The sequence below is a fragment of the Martes martes genome (assembly GCF_963455335.1).
Source record: "Martes martes genome assembly, chromosome: 14".
NCBI classification, from domain to species: Eukaryota; Metazoa; Chordata; class Mammalia; order Carnivora; family Mustelidae; genus Martes; species Martes martes.
In genome coordinates this window covers 86,066,274-86,087,534 of record NC_137902.1, presented here as the reverse complement: position 1 = coordinate 86,087,534, position 21,261 = coordinate 86,066,274, and the positions used below count along the sequence as shown (strand labels likewise).

The 21,261-nt window shown below is 37.4% G+C and overlaps 1 protein-coding gene across 1 annotated transcript in view; it reads left to right on the top strand.

Annotated features, from left to right (window-relative positions):
* LYST (lysosomal trafficking regulator) overlaps positions 1–21,261 on the top strand; it is a 173,109-nt gene that overhangs the window by 56,044 nt on the left and 95,804 nt on the right. Inside the window, exons 11-18 of the mRNA XM_080822463.1 lie at positions 4,634–4,743; positions 6,113–6,539; positions 9,160–9,304; positions 10,272–10,445; positions 13,778–13,938; positions 15,042–15,232; positions 17,599–17,844; positions 20,896–21,069. Of these exons, the coding sequence (XP_080678589.1) occupies positions 4,634–4,743; positions 6,113–6,539; positions 9,160–9,304; positions 10,272–10,445; positions 13,778–13,938; positions 15,042–15,232; positions 17,599–17,844; positions 20,896–21,069 (1,628 nt within the window). The remainder of the gene's footprint in view (positions 1–4,633; positions 4,744–6,112; positions 6,540–9,159; positions 9,305–10,271; positions 10,446–13,777; positions 13,939–15,041; positions 15,233–17,598; positions 17,845–20,895; positions 21,070–21,261) is intronic.

The window sequence follows — 21,261 nt, the reverse complement described above, 5'->3', positions numbered from 1 at the left end:
GCCAGGTTTCTCCATTGTAAAGTTACTGTTTTCTCTTTATAATTAGTAAGTATCTTGTGGGGTACATAACTTGAGACTATGTAAATATTTTCTTTTCATCATACTTGAACCCACTAATCCTTGGCACCCATTGATGATTCTTGACTGAAATTGTTAATTCTGTGGTATTTGCCAAATAGTGATTTTCTGTTTCCATTATTCTTTTTATATTTAATTGGGATTATACCGTAAAGAAAAGCTTTTCCTTCTCCATTTACTTATTTAGTATATGGGTATGTTTGTATTTATTGTGGTAGACACTTAGTGGGTCCTTTAGATATGAAGACTTATTTCTGGCTTAGCTCTGAGAAACTCTGTCACATTACTTTTTTTTTTTTTTAAAGGTTTATTTATTTATTTATTTGACAGAGAGATCACAGTAGACAGAGAGGCAGGCAGAGAGAGAGGGAGAGAGGGAAGCAGGCTCCCTGCTGTGCAGAGAGCCCGATGCGGGACTCGATCCCAGGACCCTGAGATCATGACCCGAGCCGAAGGCAGCAGCTTAACCCACTGAGCCACCCAGGCGTCCCTGTCACATTACCTTTTTTTTTTTTTTTTTTTTTTTTTTTTAAAGATTTTATTTATTTATTTGACAGACAGAGATCACAAGTAGGCAGAGAGGCAGGCAGAGAGAGAGAGAGGGAAGCAGGCTCCCTGCTGAGCAGAAAGCCTGATGCGGGGCTCGATCCCAGGACCCTGGGATCATGACCTGAGCTGAAGGCAGAGGCTTTAGCCCACTGAGCCACCCAGGCGCCCCGCGTCACATTACCTTTTAATGACAGTTTTACTGAGAGAGAATTCCTACACTACACAGTTCACCCATTTAAAATATACAGCTCTGTGTTTTTTGGTATATTTGCAGAGTTGTGCAAACATTACCACTTATTTGCTCTTAGGAATAACACTATAACCACTCATGTACTAGTTTCCACACGGACATGTGTTTTCTTTTCTTTTGGGTACAATGGTAACTTTCAGATGAGGAGCAGCCAGAGTGTTTTCCAAAGTGGCTGCATTATTTTACATTCCATACAGTATATGAAGATTATAATCTCTACACATCCTTGCTAACACTTGTTACGACCCGTCTTTTTCGTTATATCCATCTTAGTGGGGCTGCCATGTTACTCTCATTGTGGTTGTGATTTTGTGGATGTATTTTCCTGATGGCTAATGTTGTCACACATACTTTCATGTGCTCGTTGGCCATCTGTGCATCTTCCTTGGGTATCTCTAGAGAACTTTCTATTCAATTCTTTACCCATTTTTTTAAAGATTTTATTTATTTATTTGAGATACAGCTAGAGCAGCCAAGGGGGAGAGAGAGAGAGAGAGAGAAAGAGCACAGGCAGGAGGGATGGCAGGGAGAGGGAGCAGTGGGCCCCTGCTGCACAGGGAGCCCGACGAGTGGCTCAGTCCCGGGACCCTGGGATCATGATCTGAGCCAAAGGCAGACACTTAATCGACTGAAGGCACCCCCCTTTACCTATTTTCAGATTCGATAATTTGTGGTTTTAATCGTTGAATTTAAGAATTTTTAAGTATATTCTAGATAAAAGCCCCTTATCAAAGGTGTATGACTTGAAATATTTTCTCTCAATCCTTGGCTTATCTTTTCACTCTCTTGATGATGTATGATTGAAGCTCACATTTTTTATTTTGATGAAGACCAATTTATCTGTTTTTGCTTTTGTCACAATGCTTTTGGTGTCATATCTAGGAAGTCGAACTTACGGTCACAAAGACAAGAGTAGTTTTCTCCTCTGCATGTTTTCTGCTCTCTTCTTTTCTACACTCTGGTCGTAATCTTGGGCCTTCCTGAATTGGTCTTTCCTGCCTCAGCTTTCCTCTCACATTACCTCCTTCTCTCTTTTTGTGCCATGTTTTCGCAGATTTCTTCCATTCTATTCCAACCTTTTGACCTTTCGTTCAAATTTTAATTTTGGCAGTTATCTCTTAATATTTAAGAGCTTCTTTTTGTTTGTTTGTTTTCTGGTTATTCCATTTTCATATAAGGATATAATATCTTCTTAAATATATCTGGATTTAGTAATTAACATTTTAGAAAGATATCTTCTCTACCCTAAATTATTTATGTTCTCTCTCTCGGGTCAGTTAATCAATTTGTTTGTCTTTTATATCTTGGTTTTTCTTATTTATGTTGCTGATTCTCAAATATTTTGTGAACCTATTTTGCCCATTTCTATTTAAGAAAGTTGTTGAAGAGAATGTTGTAAATTTGCTTTCCTGTTTGGCATCTGCCCTGAACGGGCAGTGTGTTGAAGAGCTCTGTGTGCATGTGCCAGTGGAAGATAGAGGCTCCCCAAGTACCTTAAAAAGAGAGCTTCACTTGGGAGGGCCATTAGGGCTACTGTTACCTCAAATGGCATTTTGTGTACATTAGAAAAATATGTCCTCCACATGTAGGGCTTGGCTGGTGAATAGTGTCTTTGTGCAAGAAAAAGTCATCCCTTCATCTGGGCAACACAGCTCAATGCCAGGATGCATGGCTTGGTGAATAGCATTCCGGTTTTCTTTTAGCTCGTATTTTTTCCCTTAGCTGAGCAACTTGGCCCGTCTGCAGACTGTACGTGTCTACCTGGTAGCCTGATGCTAATTGTCCCACATTCCGTCTCAGTCCTTGCCTGGCAATCCAGGGAGTTTCTTTAAACAGTTATCAGGCTGCGGGCATAGAAGTAAAAGCTGAGCCATCTGTGCTCTGTATTCAGAATTTAGGAGAGAGGTAGGTGTTTCCAGACAGACCTTGTATGAATCCCTGCATTTGTAGCCCTATCCTTACTTCCTCTCCGGAATGTAGACAGACCTATGGGCTCTCCACTTCTTGGGGTCCCTTTGTAATTCAAAGAGATTCTAAGCAGCAGCTTTCTCTTTTATCTCTCAGCCCTTCCCTCTTCAAGGAATATTTTTAAACCTGCTGTGCCCCCAGTGCGCACTGACTTCCTCACTATTTTTGCTGTTACAGATTTCTTTCTTTTTATAATTCTGTACTTTCAGCTGGGTGGGTTTTCAGTAGCAGACAAAGGCAAATATATATAAATATATATATCTTCATTCCCTCGTTTTGAACTGGAACTTTTTAGTTTTGAACTGAAAAAAAAAAAAAAAGTCTAAGCACATACATATACTTTGCTTTGATCATACTACTTTATCCCGCCCCCCCCCCAGCCCATGATTATCCAACACTTTATTTTATAGTGTTTTTTAAAAAATTGGAATCCTAGTTAGGTTCATATATTACAGTTAGCAGGTATATCTCAAATCTTTTCAACTGTAGGTGTCTACTCCCCCACCCTTGCAATTTTTTTTTTGGTTGAAGAAACCAGGTCATCTATCATGAGGCATCTGCATTCTGAATTTTGGCAGTTATGTCCCTGGGAGTTGTTTAACATGATCCTCTCTGTCTTACATTTCCTTCAGTTGCAGTAAGATCTAGAAACCTAATCAGATTTGGGTTTTGACCATTTTTTGACTGGAATATTTTACAGGCAGGAATCTATGCCTCCATCAGAGTCACATAATGTCTGATTGTCTCTCCTTGGGGGACACTAGGAGCCATGGATGGTCATAGCCTAGGGACTTGCAAAATGGTAACATACTGTCATTCCATCTTCTTGGATAAGCTGGAATACTTAAAGAAATCTTAAAGAATACTGAAAGAAAACTTGCTCTCATCAACTGTTTGGTTATGCTCAGTTATAATAATTCATAAAGGAAAGGCAAGAGAAACAATTATTTTCCTTTATTTTCTAGTTTTCATAGTTCTTACTCTAAAACCTTCCATGGGTTTGTGTTTCTTACAGGATAAAGTCCATGGTATTTTATAGTCTTGATTCAAGTTTCTTTCCAGATAAGCCTACTGTTCACTACTGCCTCAGCTCACACCTCTACAAAACATGGTGCTGAAACAGGGCTGCTTTCTTCAGCTTCCTCATCAGGATTATTTCTGTCGTGTCTAAAAGGGAGATAAGATTTCACTATAGGGCTTTTTTGGGTGAGGATTAGCTGAGATAATGCATGTGAATATACTTTGGACACTATAATGTATGCTACAGATATTAGTTACTTTACTCTAAAAAGTTCTATGAATTTATGTACTACCCATGATATTTTATTCTAATACTCACAATAAAATAAGGAAAGTGTTCAAAATAATTGCTTGTGATATTTAAGTATTTTCATAATCTTTAATATTTACACTTCCATTTATGTCCTCTAATTTAAAAAGTAATAGTTATAATTTAAACAGTTTCAAGATAAGGTAGCAGACTATTTTGTGGTTACTGACAGTGTCAACTTCTTTAACGAATGCTGTGTTAATTTATGCTTCTTTAAATAATACCTCTCCTGGGAAAGGACCCATCTTTAAGAAAAGTGGTTTTGGTTTTTTTGTCAGTGGGTTGGTTTGCATTTAATCGTATTGCTATTTTTTCAGCACATTTTTGGGTTATTAGTTGTTTATAATCCATTGAAGATGTGACAGTAGTATTTGATCTCTTTCAGTGAAATTGTGTGTCTGGAACCTTTAATTATGTATTGGCTTTAATTTTTTCCCCTCTATCTTTCTTTAATTTAGCATGCCAGAGAGTATTGGTGGATCTTTTGGTATCTTTGATGAGCTCGAGAACATGTTCAGAAGAGTTAACCCTTCTTTTGAGAATATTTCTGGAGAAATCTCCTTGTACAGTAAATATGCCATAATTTAAAAATTTTTTCACTGATACTTAATAGAATATTTTTAAAAATGACTTGGAAATCACTAAGTTCTGTCTTTTAATGTGGTAATGATTATGCCGTCAACTCCATGTTAATATGTGTAAAGTTCTTCATCATTTTATTATTTGCATTTATTTTAACTGTTTCCCTTCTGTTTTGGCTAACCAGCCCTGTCACGGGGCTCATAGTCCCATTGCCTTATCCCACCCCAAGTCGTCGTTCTTAAGAAACGCTCAATAATTTTAATTACTAAGGAGAACTTAATTGTGATTAGTTTTTACCATTTTAAGGATTATCCTCTTTTTAGAAAGTTATTATCTACCCTTCAGGTATCTTCTATCACTTCTTTCCATTGGTGTAGCTTAGTGACTTTTCAACTCTTCTTTGCTGAGAAACTCATTTTCATAATGAAATCTTGGCTAGAAGCATAAGCAAATAAAACAGAAGGGTGGAGCTACTTTCTTTGAAGCAAGGTTGAATGTTCCTGGTCCTGCCCATTTCACCACCTTACTCCAGCTTGTGGACCCCGAGGGGCTCTGTGGAACACAAGGTTAACGAACACTAATGTAGACACTTGATAACTGACTGTATTTATGGAATAAATACCGTTCTCATTATCATCGTCAACATTAGCTGTTATTTTGTGCAGAGGGCATACACTAGGCAGTGTATTGGACTAAGATGCTCTTCTCTACTCTACTTGTCTCCTTAGGCATTACTTTTCTCTTTAATTAAATGCTCATCTCCTCTCTTGTATTTTCTATAATTCTACATTTAACCCAAAATTTATCATTTGTGAATAAAACCTAAAAACCCTTATTTTGGTTTACCAAAAACAGATGAAAGAAAATTTATTTGATTAGGAAAAGTCATGTAAAATAAGTTGGAAAGTAATTGAGCCACTCAATTTTATGAAGTCAGTCAGGCTATAAATATCATTCAGAAATCTGGAGAATTTGTAAGGTCTCTGGTTCTATCCCTCACTTAAAAATAATTTAAAGAAGCAACTATAGCCTACCAGGAAATATACATCTTTCTTTGTAGAAATTATTCTGGATATAATTATTATAGTTGACATCTAATACTTAAAACCAATTCATAACTTTCAGGCTTGTGCCAAAAAGAAAAAAAAAAGCACCTAAATCTAATATTAACCATGAGAGATTACATATTTAAAGAATAAAATCTTTTTATCTTATGAACAATTTAACGGTATGGTAGATAGGAAGTAGGAAGGCATTTAACTAGGAATGCTGATATGTGTGTAGATATGCTTGTATTTTCATTTATAACCCGAATTTCAATGTACATTTTAAATTTATTTATTCTTTTTCTCTAGGAAGTACTTCTTCTGGGTATTCTGAAAATTATTGAAAGCGACATTACGATGAGCCCTTCCCAGTACCTAACCTTCCCTCTCCTGCATACTCCAAATTTAAGCAATGGCGTTTCATCACAAAAGTGCCCTGGGATTCTAAACAGTAAAGCCCTGGGATTATTAAGAAGAGCGCGGAGTTCCCGGAGCAGGAAAGAGACCGAGAGTGGAAGTTTCCCCCAGCAGCTGCTCTCCTCTTGGCACGTAGCCCCAGTCCACTTGGCCTTGCTGGGGCAGAACTGCTGGCCCCACCTGTCGGAAGGCTTCAGCGTCTCGCTGTGGTTTAATGTGGAGTGCGTCCATGAAGCCGAGAGAACCATGGAGAAAGGAAAGAAGATCAAGAAAAGAAACAAATCCTTAACATTACGGGACAGTAGTGTGGATAGAACAGGTATGATGTTGCCGTTACCTGTTGCCTGTTGCACTAAGCCTTTCCTGACTGCAGGTTTGGTTGAGCTGTAAGAACACAGCGATGTCCTCATGTGCTCCCTGTGTGTTCTTCACCCCGAGTGCCTTCGTGACGGCAGGCCCTGATTATGAAGCCTGGGTTGTCAGATAGCCTTGAAAACATCATTTTTCTTGTATATTTTTGCCTTGGGGTTGGGGCACTGGGTTACTGCCGCAGCGGGACCACTGCATATCCAACTGCCCTGGCGGTCACCAGCCCCGTTTCCTGCCTCTTTCCTGGTCCCATTACTGGATTAGGGTGACTCCTGATGTTAGAGAAGGAAAGGATGCAACCCCAGAGCCACTTTTCTGACCTTCTGCTCCCTACGCCCCAGCCAGTGTGAGCCCCATCTCTTTCTTGTCGTTCAGCTCTCCTCCTTGTGCTGCGTCCTCTCCTAGCTCCTGTCACAGAATGTCTGGCTGCATCAGCTTTTCTCCAGAGTTAGAATCATTCCCATTCCAGTGCTTTCTATAACTGATGGGATCCCTTTTATGCTTCCACGAAACTGTCTCACTCCTCATATGACTGGGGCAGGAAGAACCTGTTTGTTAAAAAAAACCGTTTATGGTGATGAGAAGCAGCGCAGGGCTGATTGTTAGGAGCCATGGGATGAATGAAATGACTAGAGGAGAGAAATGGTTAGGGGTTTATGCTTAATGGAGGTCCCTCTGGAGCTCTGCATTGCGGCGCTTACACTGGCGCCCCGCTTCACAACACCAGGCCTTCAGGGCAGGCCCTCTGCCACTGACTCGCAGATAGAGGGGAAAGTCCTTACTGACACTCTCAAGACTGAGGACTGGGAAAGGTCACCTGATGTCCCCGGCGAGAGCTCTGCATCCACTTCTCCGGACACATTTCCATGTTGTTAGCACAGCGTATTTGTGTACTTTTTCCAGGTAGCCTAGGAAGCCAAACTTTCTAAAAACTTAGGTAGTTAGAGCATTTCTTTTGGGAGTCGGAGCTTTGCCACCTAAGAACGGATAGCTCCAAAGCAACATACATGCGATCCTATCGTGCTGATGCTGTCTCATGAGCGCTGAGAGCTAGCTCTCTGTGTGGGAGTCACTTTGCTCAGCTCCTTCTACATCGTTTTTAATCCTCACAACAATTCAATAAATTAAGTGCTCACACTGTCCGTATTTGCAGATGAAATTAAATAGCATGACCAATTTATAAAGCTGGTAAGTGATGGAAAGGGACTTAAACCCACCTATATTCGATTCCAGAGCTTAAATGCCACCACATTGCTTTCTCATTTAAGTGGGGGCAATCACAATGTAAATAGGCTCTTATAAAATGAAATAAGTATACCCAGTGACCTGAGAAAAGTTGGCATTGGGAATTTAAAAAAAAATTTTTATAAAAATATATTAGAAAACATATGTTTCAGACGACTCTGCATAAACATTTAAAAAGAACATTTAAAATAGTGTATATACCAAAATTTTGAAGGGAACAGAGAAGAAAATATTACATTAATAACACTTCCTTTGCCACTAAACCAGCTTTGTGACATTGAGCAAGTTATTGAACCCCACAGCACCTCGGTTCTCTCACCCTCTAAAGGGGGACAATAAAATTTACCTCATCAGATTGTTGTGAGCATTAAATTAAGAAACATTTATCATATTCCTACTTTACGGTACCTGCGTACACACTGGTTTTTGTTCTAGTCTTTGATTTGTGCAAAGACAGATTTTATATGGAAACACTAGTATTGTATCAGCCATGAATTCTCTATACATCTCATATCTTGGGCAGTGGTACTCAAAATAATCAATGAATTTAGCTCTTCCTTTTAAAGATTACTGTCATTTAGGGGCAGTATTCTGAAAAATTGGTAGTATTTATACCTGTTGAAAAATGGCAACAAATATATATATACAGTCTCATAACTGGTGGTGGTCATCTTCTCTGAAAGTCTGAACTCTTAGATGTGCATTTTGTATTTTGGTACGTCTTTATTAATATAGCTTTACATAAAGTCATGCAGTGTAGTAACAGCATGGATGGCTCAAGGATTCAGGTCATTATGCATACTTAGATGGCACTGGAATTAGCATGGTAAGAAACCACTTAAAGTCAGGACTAATAACCCAATAGTCCAAAGCATAAGGCATTACGTTAGCTTGCCTTAGAGAACATTTTAGAGTTTCAGAATCACTTAGCAATTATATTCAAAGATGACTCATCAGGGAGTCTACACCAGAATATATTTAAACACCACAATTTTTCTAAAATCAATTTTCTAAAATCATGCTATTGTAATAATTATAGGATGATTTTGGTAGTGCCATCAGTGGTTTGTTCATTCCCACAGTTAGCTGCTAGTTATCATAGAGTTTGAAATGGGTATCACACTCAGTTACTGTTTTCAGTCCTCGTGCTTTTTTGGAGTTAACGTCTCAACTTCGGGAATATTGTTTGGAACAGGTCAGATTCAGACATCCCGGTAAATAATTTACTACAAATGGACAACCACATTGTGTTCCTTCAAATTCACTTTTCCACTTAGCTTTTTATCAACTGCTTTACTGATTATTCTAACATCTTTTTTTCATAGAGAACAACAGACCGGAAGGTGCAGAGTACGTAAATCCTGGTGAAAGGCTCATAGAAGAAGGGTGTATCCATATGATTTCATTGGGATCCAAAGCTCTGATGATCCAAGTGTGGGCTGATCCCCACAATGGCACTTTTATCTTTCGGTATTGATTATCCTTAACCTCTCCATGAATAGATCATGTATTTAAATAATTTAAATGCCAATAAAGATCATTATCGCCAATCAGAAAAAGATTACTTAAATAGAAGATACATTCTAATAGTCACTGATACCACCTCTGTAACAATGTATTTTTCTATCCAAAAATCTATAATTAAACTCTAAAGTAGATTGTGTTCATTCTCAATTAGATTTTAGACCAAATGCTTGCTGAAATCTTATCCATGGCAGTATTCTATCAGATTGTAGTCACCCTAAAATGTTATTATCAGACAACTGTTTTTCCTGCAGATTACATATTTAATAGCCATTGTCTTATAAACTTTAGTTATTCTGGTGACCTGGTCTTTTTTTCTACCTCCTTTGTTATAAGTGTAGATACAAATCTTTTACTTGTATTGAGTGAGTATAAATAGTATGACACTATCTTTATAAACTTAAAACTAAATAAAAATATGTTATTTAGGGGATATATGCTTTTTGTTATAAATCTTACTTGGTACTTTCTAGACTTTGTATCCTAATTCTCTCAGTAGTTCCTCCAAGTAGGATAGACCTCCAGTACATCCTGGCATTTAGACATTTTTGTACAACATGTATTAATTTTTGTATGAACAAAATATTATATTGTAATTTCTGAAAGGACAATGTCTGTAGAAATAGTAACAATAAAGTTTTTTTGAAAATGAATTTTGAAAATTAATGCCTAAATTATTAACACCAGCAAATGAACATCATCTATTTTTGCTCATGAACTGAGACAACAGTATAAGAAAATAAGCAGATTTTATGGTGTAAAACAAAGACCTTCTGACTTTTCCAGTTAGTTTAAAAACAAAACTGCTTTTTAATCTCACTTAGATATCTGGAATTGTGGTTGTTATACATTTATTAAATGCTGAGATCAGAAATTCCATGTTTCCAACCTGTACTTTGTCTCTCTTTTGTAGAATGTGCACGGATTCAAATGATGATACAAAAGCTGTTTTACTGGCACAGGTTGAATCACAGGAGAATATTTTCATCCCAAGCAAATGGCAGCATTTGGTTCTCACCTACTTACAGCAGCCCCAAGGGAAAAAGAATAACCATGGGAAAATCTCCATATGGATCTCTGGGCAGAGGTTTGAAACATTTTTAATAAACACTAACTTCTTTTACTATTTTAAGTTTAGTTTATCATAGCTTCTGTAACAGATTATAGGAAACTATAGATAAAATGTGCTATATGTTAATGCAGGAATCTGTGTGACAGTTGGATGTTTTTTTCCTACTTATCACTCTAATACAAAATTAATTTCCCATACTGGTAACTGGTGAAAATTAATATTTGAGTTTGGGGGAACATGCACAGATCTGGACATTGAGACATTATGCAGAGTATATGTTAGGTCTAAGAACAGAACCTACAATTGGGCCCTTAAGCCTATATACATTTATAAAACGAATCCACAAGGAATTATTTCAATTAAGTGACTAATCAGGCTAAAACCTAAAATTTTTTTTAAAGGCTAATACCTAAATTAACTCAGGGTTTCAAAAGAAATTAGAATGACTGGGGAAAAATATAAGCCAGTGTGTCAGGTGATAGATTAAGATAGGGTCCTTGAAACATACCAGGTGATAGATTCAGGTATAATACTATGTGATGTTTACTGACCAGGAGAATTGTGGGTCAAGTTAATAAGAAATATTTTCTGGAATAAATTAATGTAAAATTTAACCCTGTGAGAGAGCTGTAATATATCTTAGATTTATAAGAGTTGGGAAATATTTTATGAATGAAAGAACATAAAAGGAGATACAGAATTGGAAACTGGTATAGCATGGGATGGGGGCAGGCTGGCTGGAAGGAAGAGGCTAAGTTGAATAATGAGAAAGAGAAATGAATACGTATGGCAAAGCTACTTGACAGGCAGGTTTTGAATTTCAAGATGAGGTATCTAGGTGTAATTGAACGGACTGTAAAATATTATATACCTGTTGTGTTGCAGACATTTTACTAGGTGTGTTCTAAACACTGTCTCCCAATTCTCTCAAATATCCCTCAAAGTCGATTAGACCCACAGAAATCATATGTGCTCTTAGTGTAAATGAACCCATTTTTATTTATTCATTTGTTCACCCATTAAATATGTAATGAGGAATGACTGTGTGCCCAGCATGTGCTGTAGTAGGCCTGAGGGAAATGGTAAACAAGGCTCAAGACTCAAGTTCCACGCTTTCTTGGAACTCACAGTCTAATGGGGAAGCAGACAACAAGCAGACACAATTAAATGCGTATATACAAATTATGACAAATTTTATGGAGAGATAACAGATCCCCAGAGAGATGGATCAGGTGGATCAGGAAAGGCCTCTTTGGGAAAAGATTGATTATTTAAGCTGAGATCTCAAGGGGAGATGGAGCGTGTTGTGAGCCGTGGAGGGGGAAGGGCCTTTCAGGCAGAGGAAAGGGCCCATGGAAACAAAGGGAAAGCCAGGGAGGCTATCAAGTTGATGGCTTACAGCTGTCCAGCCTCAGGGCGAGAGGAGGGCAGGGGAGAGGGGGCCTATGAGTGGCCTCGGGTAGTCAGTCCCCAGGGTCCGCCACAGGAAACAACAGGCTTTGGAAATAAAATCAAGGCTTCAGTTTTTGTGTGTTCATTTTAAAAATCCATGGAAATATGTCACTGAAGTTTCCATATTCCAAATAAAATATTTTCTGAGAAATTCTCAGTCTTCAGCCAGTCGATGATTTTTTTTTTCAGAACCTAGAGTTAGATAGGTTGGAGTTGGGGATAAGGACTATGAATAGTGAACCTCTTTCTCCTGGACCCTCGCCTGATTTCTTGAGCTTTCAACATGTGCCAGGCACTGTAGTCAGCACTTTACACAGATTACCGTTTGGTCTCCCGACAACACCAGGAAGTAGGTATATTGTTTCCTCTATTTTACGTATGAGTCAGTTGAGACCCAGAGTGGAGTAAAGTCATGCCAGAAGAATACAGCTGGACCTTGAACTTAGATACAGCCCATGCTTTAGAACCTGAAGTTTTCCCGCCCCCACAGTCTTCTTCTGCATCAGACCATATAACAGGTATAGGAGAGTTTAGATGTTCACTGTAGAGAGTTAGTGAGCATAGTCGCTTCGTTCACATATTTCTACATTACTTTAAAGGAATTTTTTTGCCATTTGGTACAAAGTAAGTAATGATTTCATCTGTTACTAGAGTGAAAAGCAAGTGACCAGGACAATTATATTATTCCCTTGACTTAAATTTGGTACTATCTTTAATACTTTCTGAACTAATAGAATAATTTCTGTAAATAATATATTTCAAGAGAAAATGTTTAATACATGATAACACTGGAAAACAAATTATTAGTAGTTTATGTTGTGATTTAATGATGAGCCCACAAATGTGGTAGAAATATATGGTGGTGGATACTTAATATTTGTCGAATTCATCTTGTAAAGCAGCTTTCTTTACCCTTAAAAACTGTATGAAGTCATGCTGCCAATGGGTGGCAGTAGTGTTTCAGTCACAGCCACGTATTTGGTTCAAGAAAGATGCGGGCGATAGAAAATACCTCACTCTAATGGTCTTTGTCAGTTATACCTCAATTTAAATAAAATAAAAGTTATCGTACATCTTTATCAGAAAATGTTTCTATTAAAATGGTTAAATTTACATGCTGACTATGAAACAGAAAGCCTTAGGGAAGAGTGTTTAAATAAATAGATATACCAATGTGAAATTTCTCGTTGACAGCTAAGCACACGCCATCTTGTTTATGAACTTCCCCTTCGTAAGTTACCGTCATTATCTTATTATGGAACTTAAAACATTCCCCAAAGATGGGGAGAGCTTGGTACTCTGCACCTCCAACCAGATGATGACATCCTCTCCTCGCATGTGTCTCTCTTTGAGAAAGCGTTAGTTTACCTTTTCCTACTCTTTTATAAGGATTTCTGTAAATACAAGAGACTAATCGAAAGCTCTGTGGCTACGCATGGAAAGAATAGAAAATGCAGAAAGCACTTCAGTGGCTAGTGAGAACAAAACCTGAAGAGGTAATCATCTTTTTCTGAGTGGACTTTGAAGGCTTCAAAGAAGAAATTTTAGGAATGGCTTACCACAGCAGGGGACTTCTTGGAAAAATTAGGGGGAGGTGGTCGGTTTGTATCTGTAAATCAGGAAGGCGCAGGACTCAGTGACAAAGAAAACTTGCATCACATGTCCGGGCCTGCTGCAGGACTAGCAGGCCTCGCTGTTCCGCTCCCCTCACTGGGGTTTGGGTATTGCCAGCACCGTGGACCAGGAGACGGCAGAATCCGTTCTCGTTCTTCCTATCACCGGCACTATGCTGCTGAACCAAGAACACTCTTAAAGAATTTCCCATTATTAAACATTCATGCTTGCAAAATACTTAGATCACTGAAATAATTGACTTAACTTTGTTTTTAACGTAGGAAACCTGATGTTACTTTGGATTTTGTGCTTCCAAGAAGAACAAGTCTGTCATCTGACAGCAATAAGACATTTTGCATGATTGGCCATTGTTTATCATCCCAAGAAGAGTTTTTGCAATTGGCTGGAAAATGGGACCTGGGAAATTTACTCCTCTTCAATGGTATATTTTTCTCCTTCAAAGGATTTCTAATTTTTTTCAATTAACAAGTATTAAACAAAGTAAATTATACTGGATAAGATAGTCATTCCTGTTCCTTCTTTGATACTCAATAAGTACTATATTATTTAGATACCAAGATGCACTTTTAAAATATTTTAACATTTTTATATTGAGATGCTTCTTTTTTTGTTGTTGTTTGTTTGTTTGTTTTGTAATTGAGATGCTGCTTACAATTGATATATACATTTCATGTAGGGGGTACATCATACCCCAGCCCCTTTCCCCCCAAAAGAAAGCTTATGTTAAATTAACTTTGTTTTATAATCCTGGAAAATGCAATATTATGACAAATAAACTTAGAATGATTCTCTTTCTTATAATTTTAGAATATTCTACAAAAATACCAAATTTTAGGAAAAAAAGAAATGCATTTTCTAAAATTTATAGATATATCACTAAGCCTGGCACATAATAGCATCCAGGCAGTGTTTATTGAACAGACAGGTAGAAGGAATAGAGATGTCTGTCCACATTTATTTTAGAAAAGGATTTACTGAAGTATAGAGACATTAATCCACATTTATTTTAAAAAAGAATTTACTGAAGTGTAGTTTCCATTTACTTAAAAAAAAAAAAAGGCAGGACAAAACCAAAATAATTGTTCTCTAAGGAACAAATAGAATTTTATGATTTTATTTTATCACAAGCTTCACAGTTAACCTTATATATATTTATTCACTTTCCATCCATAGCTGGCATAGGTTGCTTGCTCATGACACCAGATTTGGAGCTTGAGACTTTATCAATTTTATAGAGATGAAAGAATTTGGCCGAAAAAATTAATTCATGATTTCTTGCTTCTTACGAAAAATCCTGGTCAGGGGTGCCTCGGTGGCTCAGTTGGTTAAGCATCTGCCTTTACCTCAGGTCATGATCAGGGTCCTGGGATCAAGCCTCACTCTGGCTCTGTGCTCAGTGGGGAGTCTGTTTCCCCCTCTGCCCCTCCCCTTGCACATCCTTTTTCTCAAATAAATAAAAATAAAGGCTTAAAATAATTCTCACTGGAGTGATATAAATAAGTAACAATTTTTTTTGCTATTCAGGAGCTAAGATTGATTCACAAGAGGCCTTTTATCTATATGCTTGTGGACCCAACCATACCTCTATAATGCCATGCAAATATGGCAAGCCTGTGAATGACTACTCCAAATATATTAATAAAGAAATTTTGCAATGTGAGCAAATCAGAGAACTTTTTATGACCAAGAAAGAAGTGGACATTGGTCTCTTAATTGTAAGTTTTCATTTTATAAGTTTTAACTTTATAGTAACTGATAATATATGTTTATTAAATGTGTAATTAACTATGAATTAAATTTCTAAAGTTTCTCTTCTTTCTTTCTCACTATTTTTGCTCCCTAAGAACATGACTTTTTCTTAAAAAAAATTGATATACCCAGAATTTGTTCTCAGGTTTCAAATTTTTATTCCCTTTCCCTTAGAACTATATTTCTATACTAAGTATCAGTTTAGTTTATACCTCCGAGTCATTCAAGAAAAATGTTTATGATATAGTGAAAATATATGTTAGCCTAAAAAATATTGTTCATTACATTTCATTTCCATATTTATAAATGAATACTGATTTTTATTTTATAATATTAGTTTTAATTGCATATATTCAGATTTTAGAATATTTATTCTTTAATATCAGTAACACGCAGGAATTTGGCTTTCAGAATATTGCTAACTCTGTTTATATGAGGCTCTCAGATTGTTTTTTATGCATTATTACAATATTTTGTTCTAGTTATACAATTTAGGAACCTGGGGGGATATTTTTCCATTACAGCAACTAGAAAGCTGAGCCTTTGTCTTAGGAGATCTATGAAAAATTGGTAGCTCTAGCTGTGAACTGGCCTTGTCTTGCTTCTTGTAAGAGGTACGGTTAGGGGTCAGAGGTCATTTTTATTTGAAGAAGACTACTAGTTTGGAATGTATTTTGTTGTTAATGAGATATATATCTCATAATCAGAATAAATCCTATTTTAAAGCTGTAACATTTGACTAAAGGAAAAGAGAAATTCTAGTGTAGATACGTTGTAAAACACAGGTAGGTCTTCAGTCGTGTTAAATATGTGTCTGCGGTCAAGTATCTAGAGGATAGATGCCTATGGAATTTAGCTAACGATCTGATATTGTGCATACGGTCTTTCTCTCCCTGGGGAGTGTTTAAGAATGGGGCCTGGGGGGCACTGTGGCAGTCCGCTCTGATTGAGCGGTGGTCAGGGATGCTAGATGTTCCACCGCACAAGAGCAGTATTATGCCGGGAGGAATTATCCCAGATGCCTCACCATTGAGAAAACATGCTCGAGGGAATTGTTCCTCAAACCTGAGCGTGCATCAGAGTCACTCAGAGGACTTGTTAAAACAGATGGCTGGGCCAGAGTCTCAGATTCAGTAAGGTCTGAAGTGTGGCCTAGGAACTTGACTTTGTAACAAATCCCAGATGATGCTGATGCTCTGGTTCGGGATCACGCAGGGAATCCTTGTTAGGGAGACCGAGTTCACACAGCTGGCGTTTGTTCAGATAATCTTAATGCTCTGGTTTCGGGGTACTCCATTTGTTTTCACACACAAAATTACCTTAATCCTTTTATTTTGCTTGAAAAGAATTATATAAGTCATAAAATTTAACATAAATTATCACAAATGAAAATTCGAGGGGTTTAACATGAAAACTCGTTTTAGAAACCGTTTTAGCCTGGTTTAGTAACTGGGGGATTCTGATGTCATGAGCGGAAGGTCCAGCAAGGCGCTGGTGCCAGGTGGGACTTGTCTCAGGCAGGTGAACATTTTGTCAGCCTCCTGATGAAATCACTTGCAGGCTGAAGGGTTTGCTTTGCCGGCATAATCACGTACAGTAGACTGTGGAGTCGTGTTAGTTGGTGTGCAGATGTGCCAGATGATGTCTGGATGAAACTATTTAAACCGCCGTGGTTGAAAGTGATCAAAGCCGAAGGCCCCCACAGCCTCTGTGCAAAGACACGGACCACAGTACGTGATTTCCCTAAGCCTGAGCTGCCTACCTCAAGTCAGAACCTGATCGAAACTACCCTCTGGGGGGAGAAATTTTGTAAATTCTTTTCAGTTTTTGTTAGGAATGATGGTAGTCTGGAATTTTATTCTAGTAGAAAGATCTGGCTTACAGTCGCTTTTAAACGAGTAGCCAGCCTGTGAACACATTCAAGGCAAAAATTCTGAGTGCATTGACCCAGAGTCCCCGTCTCTTGGGGCTGTAATGATTGGTTAATATTTGTAAGTGCAAACAACAGTGCCTGGTATGAAATGAGTGCAGCATAAGACTCAGCTGTGCTTAGTAGCAATAGGAAGTATAATTTCATGTTTATTCTACAATGGTTAAAGCCGGAATCTTTCTCAGCCTTGACAAGGCTTGTATTATTGGTCGCCGCTAATTGAAACTGGTCTTTTCCTGTCTGGGGAGCCCCTCGCTCCTCATGTTTCCCTTCATTTAGTGTGATGTCTGTCAAAGAAAACAATTTGTTGGGCACCTTTTCACTTCGAAATATTTATTTGTTGGTTGATACCTTACTTTTAAAATTTTGTTTAGTTACTAAAGGAAAATATTTGTGTTTCAGGAAAGTCTTTCAGTTGTTTATACGACTAACTGTCCTGCTCAGTATACCATCTATGAGCCAGTTATTAGACTTAAAGGTCAGATGAAAACCCAGCTCTCTCAAAGACCCTTCAGCTCAAAAGAAGTGCAGAGCATTTTGTTAGAACCTCATCATCTAAAGAATCTCCGGCCTACTGAATGTAAAACTATTCAAGGAGTTCTGCACGAGATTGGTGGAACTGGTATATTTGTTTTTCTCTTTGCTAGGGTAAGAATCACTGATTAGAGTTTTGTCTGAAGAGAAACTTTTTCTTTAATACTAATAAATTTCAGTGGGTTTTTTTAAATTACAAAAAGTTATAAATCAACTATATTAAACTTTTAAGATAAAATTACATATTGTTTAGGATGTCATCAAGCTTTCTGCCACACATGGTCCAAGTTTCTGTTAATTGTAGAGATTTTAGAAGTTTCCTATTATCTAGAAATGTAATTAGAACAATTAAATATTAAATGTACAAGATTTAATGGGGTGCATGCCTGACTCAGTAGGTACAGTGTCCGATTCTTAATATCAGGGTAATGAGTTCAAGCCCCACATTGGTTGTAGAGATTACATTTAAATAAATAAGTAAATAAATGTATAAGATTAAAATTGTCAAGGAGAAAACAAATACATGTTATAGTAACCAAAAGAAGAAAGGTGTTCTTTGGACAATTGGACACGTTCAAGGTAGTATGGCCATAGGTAAGGAATGTATTCTTTTTTTTTTTTTTAAAGATTTATTTGAAAGAAAGAGAGAGCATGGGGGAGGGGCAGAGGGAGAGGCAGAAGGAAAGGGAGACTTAAACAGACTCCCCACTGAGCCCAGAGTCTGTCGAGGGACTTGATCTCACAACCCTGAGACCAGGACCAAGAGTCGGACACTTAAACCACCTGCCACCCAGGTGCCCCAGGAATGTATTCTTTAAAATATTGTTTGTGAAACTTGTTTTTCCCAAGCTTCCAGATGCATGGAAAAAAACAAAGGTCAGCAAATAAGTACAAAAAACAATTTGAGTTTGTTTGAAGTTTTTTTAAAGAGAAGGAGAAATATAAAAAGTTTGGTGTCGGGGCGCCTGGGTGGCTCAGTGTGTTTAAGCCTCTACCTTTGGCTCGGGTCATGATCTCAGGGTCCTTGGATCGAGGCCCACATTGGGTTCTCTGCTCAGCAGGGAGCCTGCTTTCCCACCTCTCTCTGCCTGCCAACTTGTGATCTCTCTATCTGTGTCAAATAAAAAAATAAAATCTTTAAAAAGAAAAAAGTTTGATGTCATGAGGACTATATTAGAATAAATTGTTCATTATCTGTTCTACTTTGTCATCTTAGGGCAGGGACGATATCTTTTCTGACGTAAAATAGACAGTCAGTAAGTATATACTGATTGTTTACAGGGATTGCTAAAATCCTAAATAGGGGTTGCAAATGGTACTAATCATCTCTCCTTCCTCAAGGTCCATTTCCTTGTTAACTAGAGCTGTCTTGATCTTCTTTCATTCTCAGAATTTTATTCCTAGGTGTAACTTCTGCAGCATTCCCCAATTTTACAGTCCCCTTAAGTGGCTTGCTTTCCTCGATGGGACTATCACCTCTGATTGATTTTGCAATAAGGAGCACATCAGTGTCTGATATTATCATTACTGTTCTTTTTTTAATTAATTTTTTTATCTTTCATTAACATATAATCAATTATTAACCCCAGGGGTACAGGTCTGTGAATCGCCAGGTTTACACACTTCACAGCACTCACCATAGCACATACCCTCCCCAATGTCCATAATCCAAGCACCCTCCCCCCGGCAAACCTCAGTTTGTCTTAATCTCATATCATTACTGTTCTTATAAATATTTTGTCAGCACTGACTCACCATACTCTAAACTGTTTTTTTCTTCCTTTTTCAAAAATTTTTTGCATCCAATATCTAGTAGATTTTCCTATAGTATTTAAGAATTTTTTTTTAATTTTATTTTTCAGTGTTCCAAGATTCATTGTTTCTGTACCACACCCTGTGCTCCAAAATGAAAAGCTTTTTAACTCCTCATCAACATTTCATGACTAACTTTTATAGCTTTATATAATTTCAAAATGTATGTCCTTGGCTTTCCTTCTTTCATCAAGATACTAAACGTAATTTTGTTATAATTACTGTTACACAGTGACTAGATCCTAGAGAAAATGGTTAATCTTTTATTTTACCAATTTAGGATCTTGCCAATAAGAATCCTAAAGTATGTTATCACACTCAAAACTTGGGATCTTTCTTCACTATTTTTCCTCCTCTCCTACAAAAATAAAATTTAATCTCCTTAAAAACCTTGCATGCATAGGCTGCCTTTTAAACTGGATGTCTGCCATCCAGCCACATGGGCACCTTGCAGCCTCCTCGATGCACCAGGAGCTTCTGGCTTTAGACCTTTACCCCTCTCTTGTCTCTCACTCCCAGCCACCTGCTGTTCCTTCTTTCTGGGATTTTGTCATCTTTCCAAGCCATCTTCTCTCCATTTACGCTTCGCTAACCCAAGCAGAGTAGAGTCAAAAATAGTTTCTGTGCCCTTGTAACACTCGTATCTCATTCTTCTTTGCTTTTTTTTTTTTTTTGATAGATTCTATTTTTATTATTTATTTGAGAGAGAGAGAGATCATGAGAAGCGGGAGGGTCAAAGGGAGAAGCAGACTTCCTGCTGAGCAGGGAGCCTGATGCAGGACTCGATCCTGGGACTCCAGGATCATAACCTGAGCCAAAGGCAGTTGCTTAACCAACTGAGCCACCCAGGCACCCTCTTCTTTGCCTTTAGTCATGATAATAAGGTGTGTGTTTCATATAGAGTAGTTGCCAGAAAGCATTGGTTTAATTGAAGTACAAGGCAAATCTGTGGTTTATATATATCTTACCTTTTGACTAGATAGTAGGCCCCATTGGGGATAAATATCATGCCTTTTACTTCTTTGTTGCCTCCCACACTATGTAATGCAGAGTCTGTTTGTTGATGGACTAATCAAAAACCTGAGGGATTTTGCTGACATTTCAGATCACTAATAAAATGGTACTGACTTAAACAGTTGTAAATGTTATTTTAGTTTGTTTTTATAGTATATTTAAGAAACTAAAGATTATGGGATTTATGTCTTTCATTTTTGTTTATTACAATGCTTTAATAAGGGAAGTGTGAGCAAAAATAAATATCTCTCAAATAAAACTGATGGATTGATGTTCTGTAATAGTAATCATACATGTTAAATTTTTCTCTCAGTAAATTAAAATATGTATATTTTTTAGGTTGTGGAACTCAGCAGCTGTGAAGAAACTCATGCATTAGCACTGAGAGTTATACTCTCATTAACTAAATATAACCAACAGAGAATACATGAATTAGAAAACTGTAATGGACTTTCCATGATTCATCAGGTGTTGATTAAACAAAAATGCATTGTTGGCTTTCATGTTTTGAAGGTATGTCCTCATAAAATTTATTCTTACGGTTTCATATGCATTATTCATATGCAATGATACTTCTCTCTTCATTAGTCTTCCAACAATAGAATTTTGTGTTTCAGTTATTCCTGAAGAAAATGAAGGAAACTCAACAGTGTATATTTAATCAAACTGAGATACTCTTCTGGTTTTCTTCATCATGTACATAAT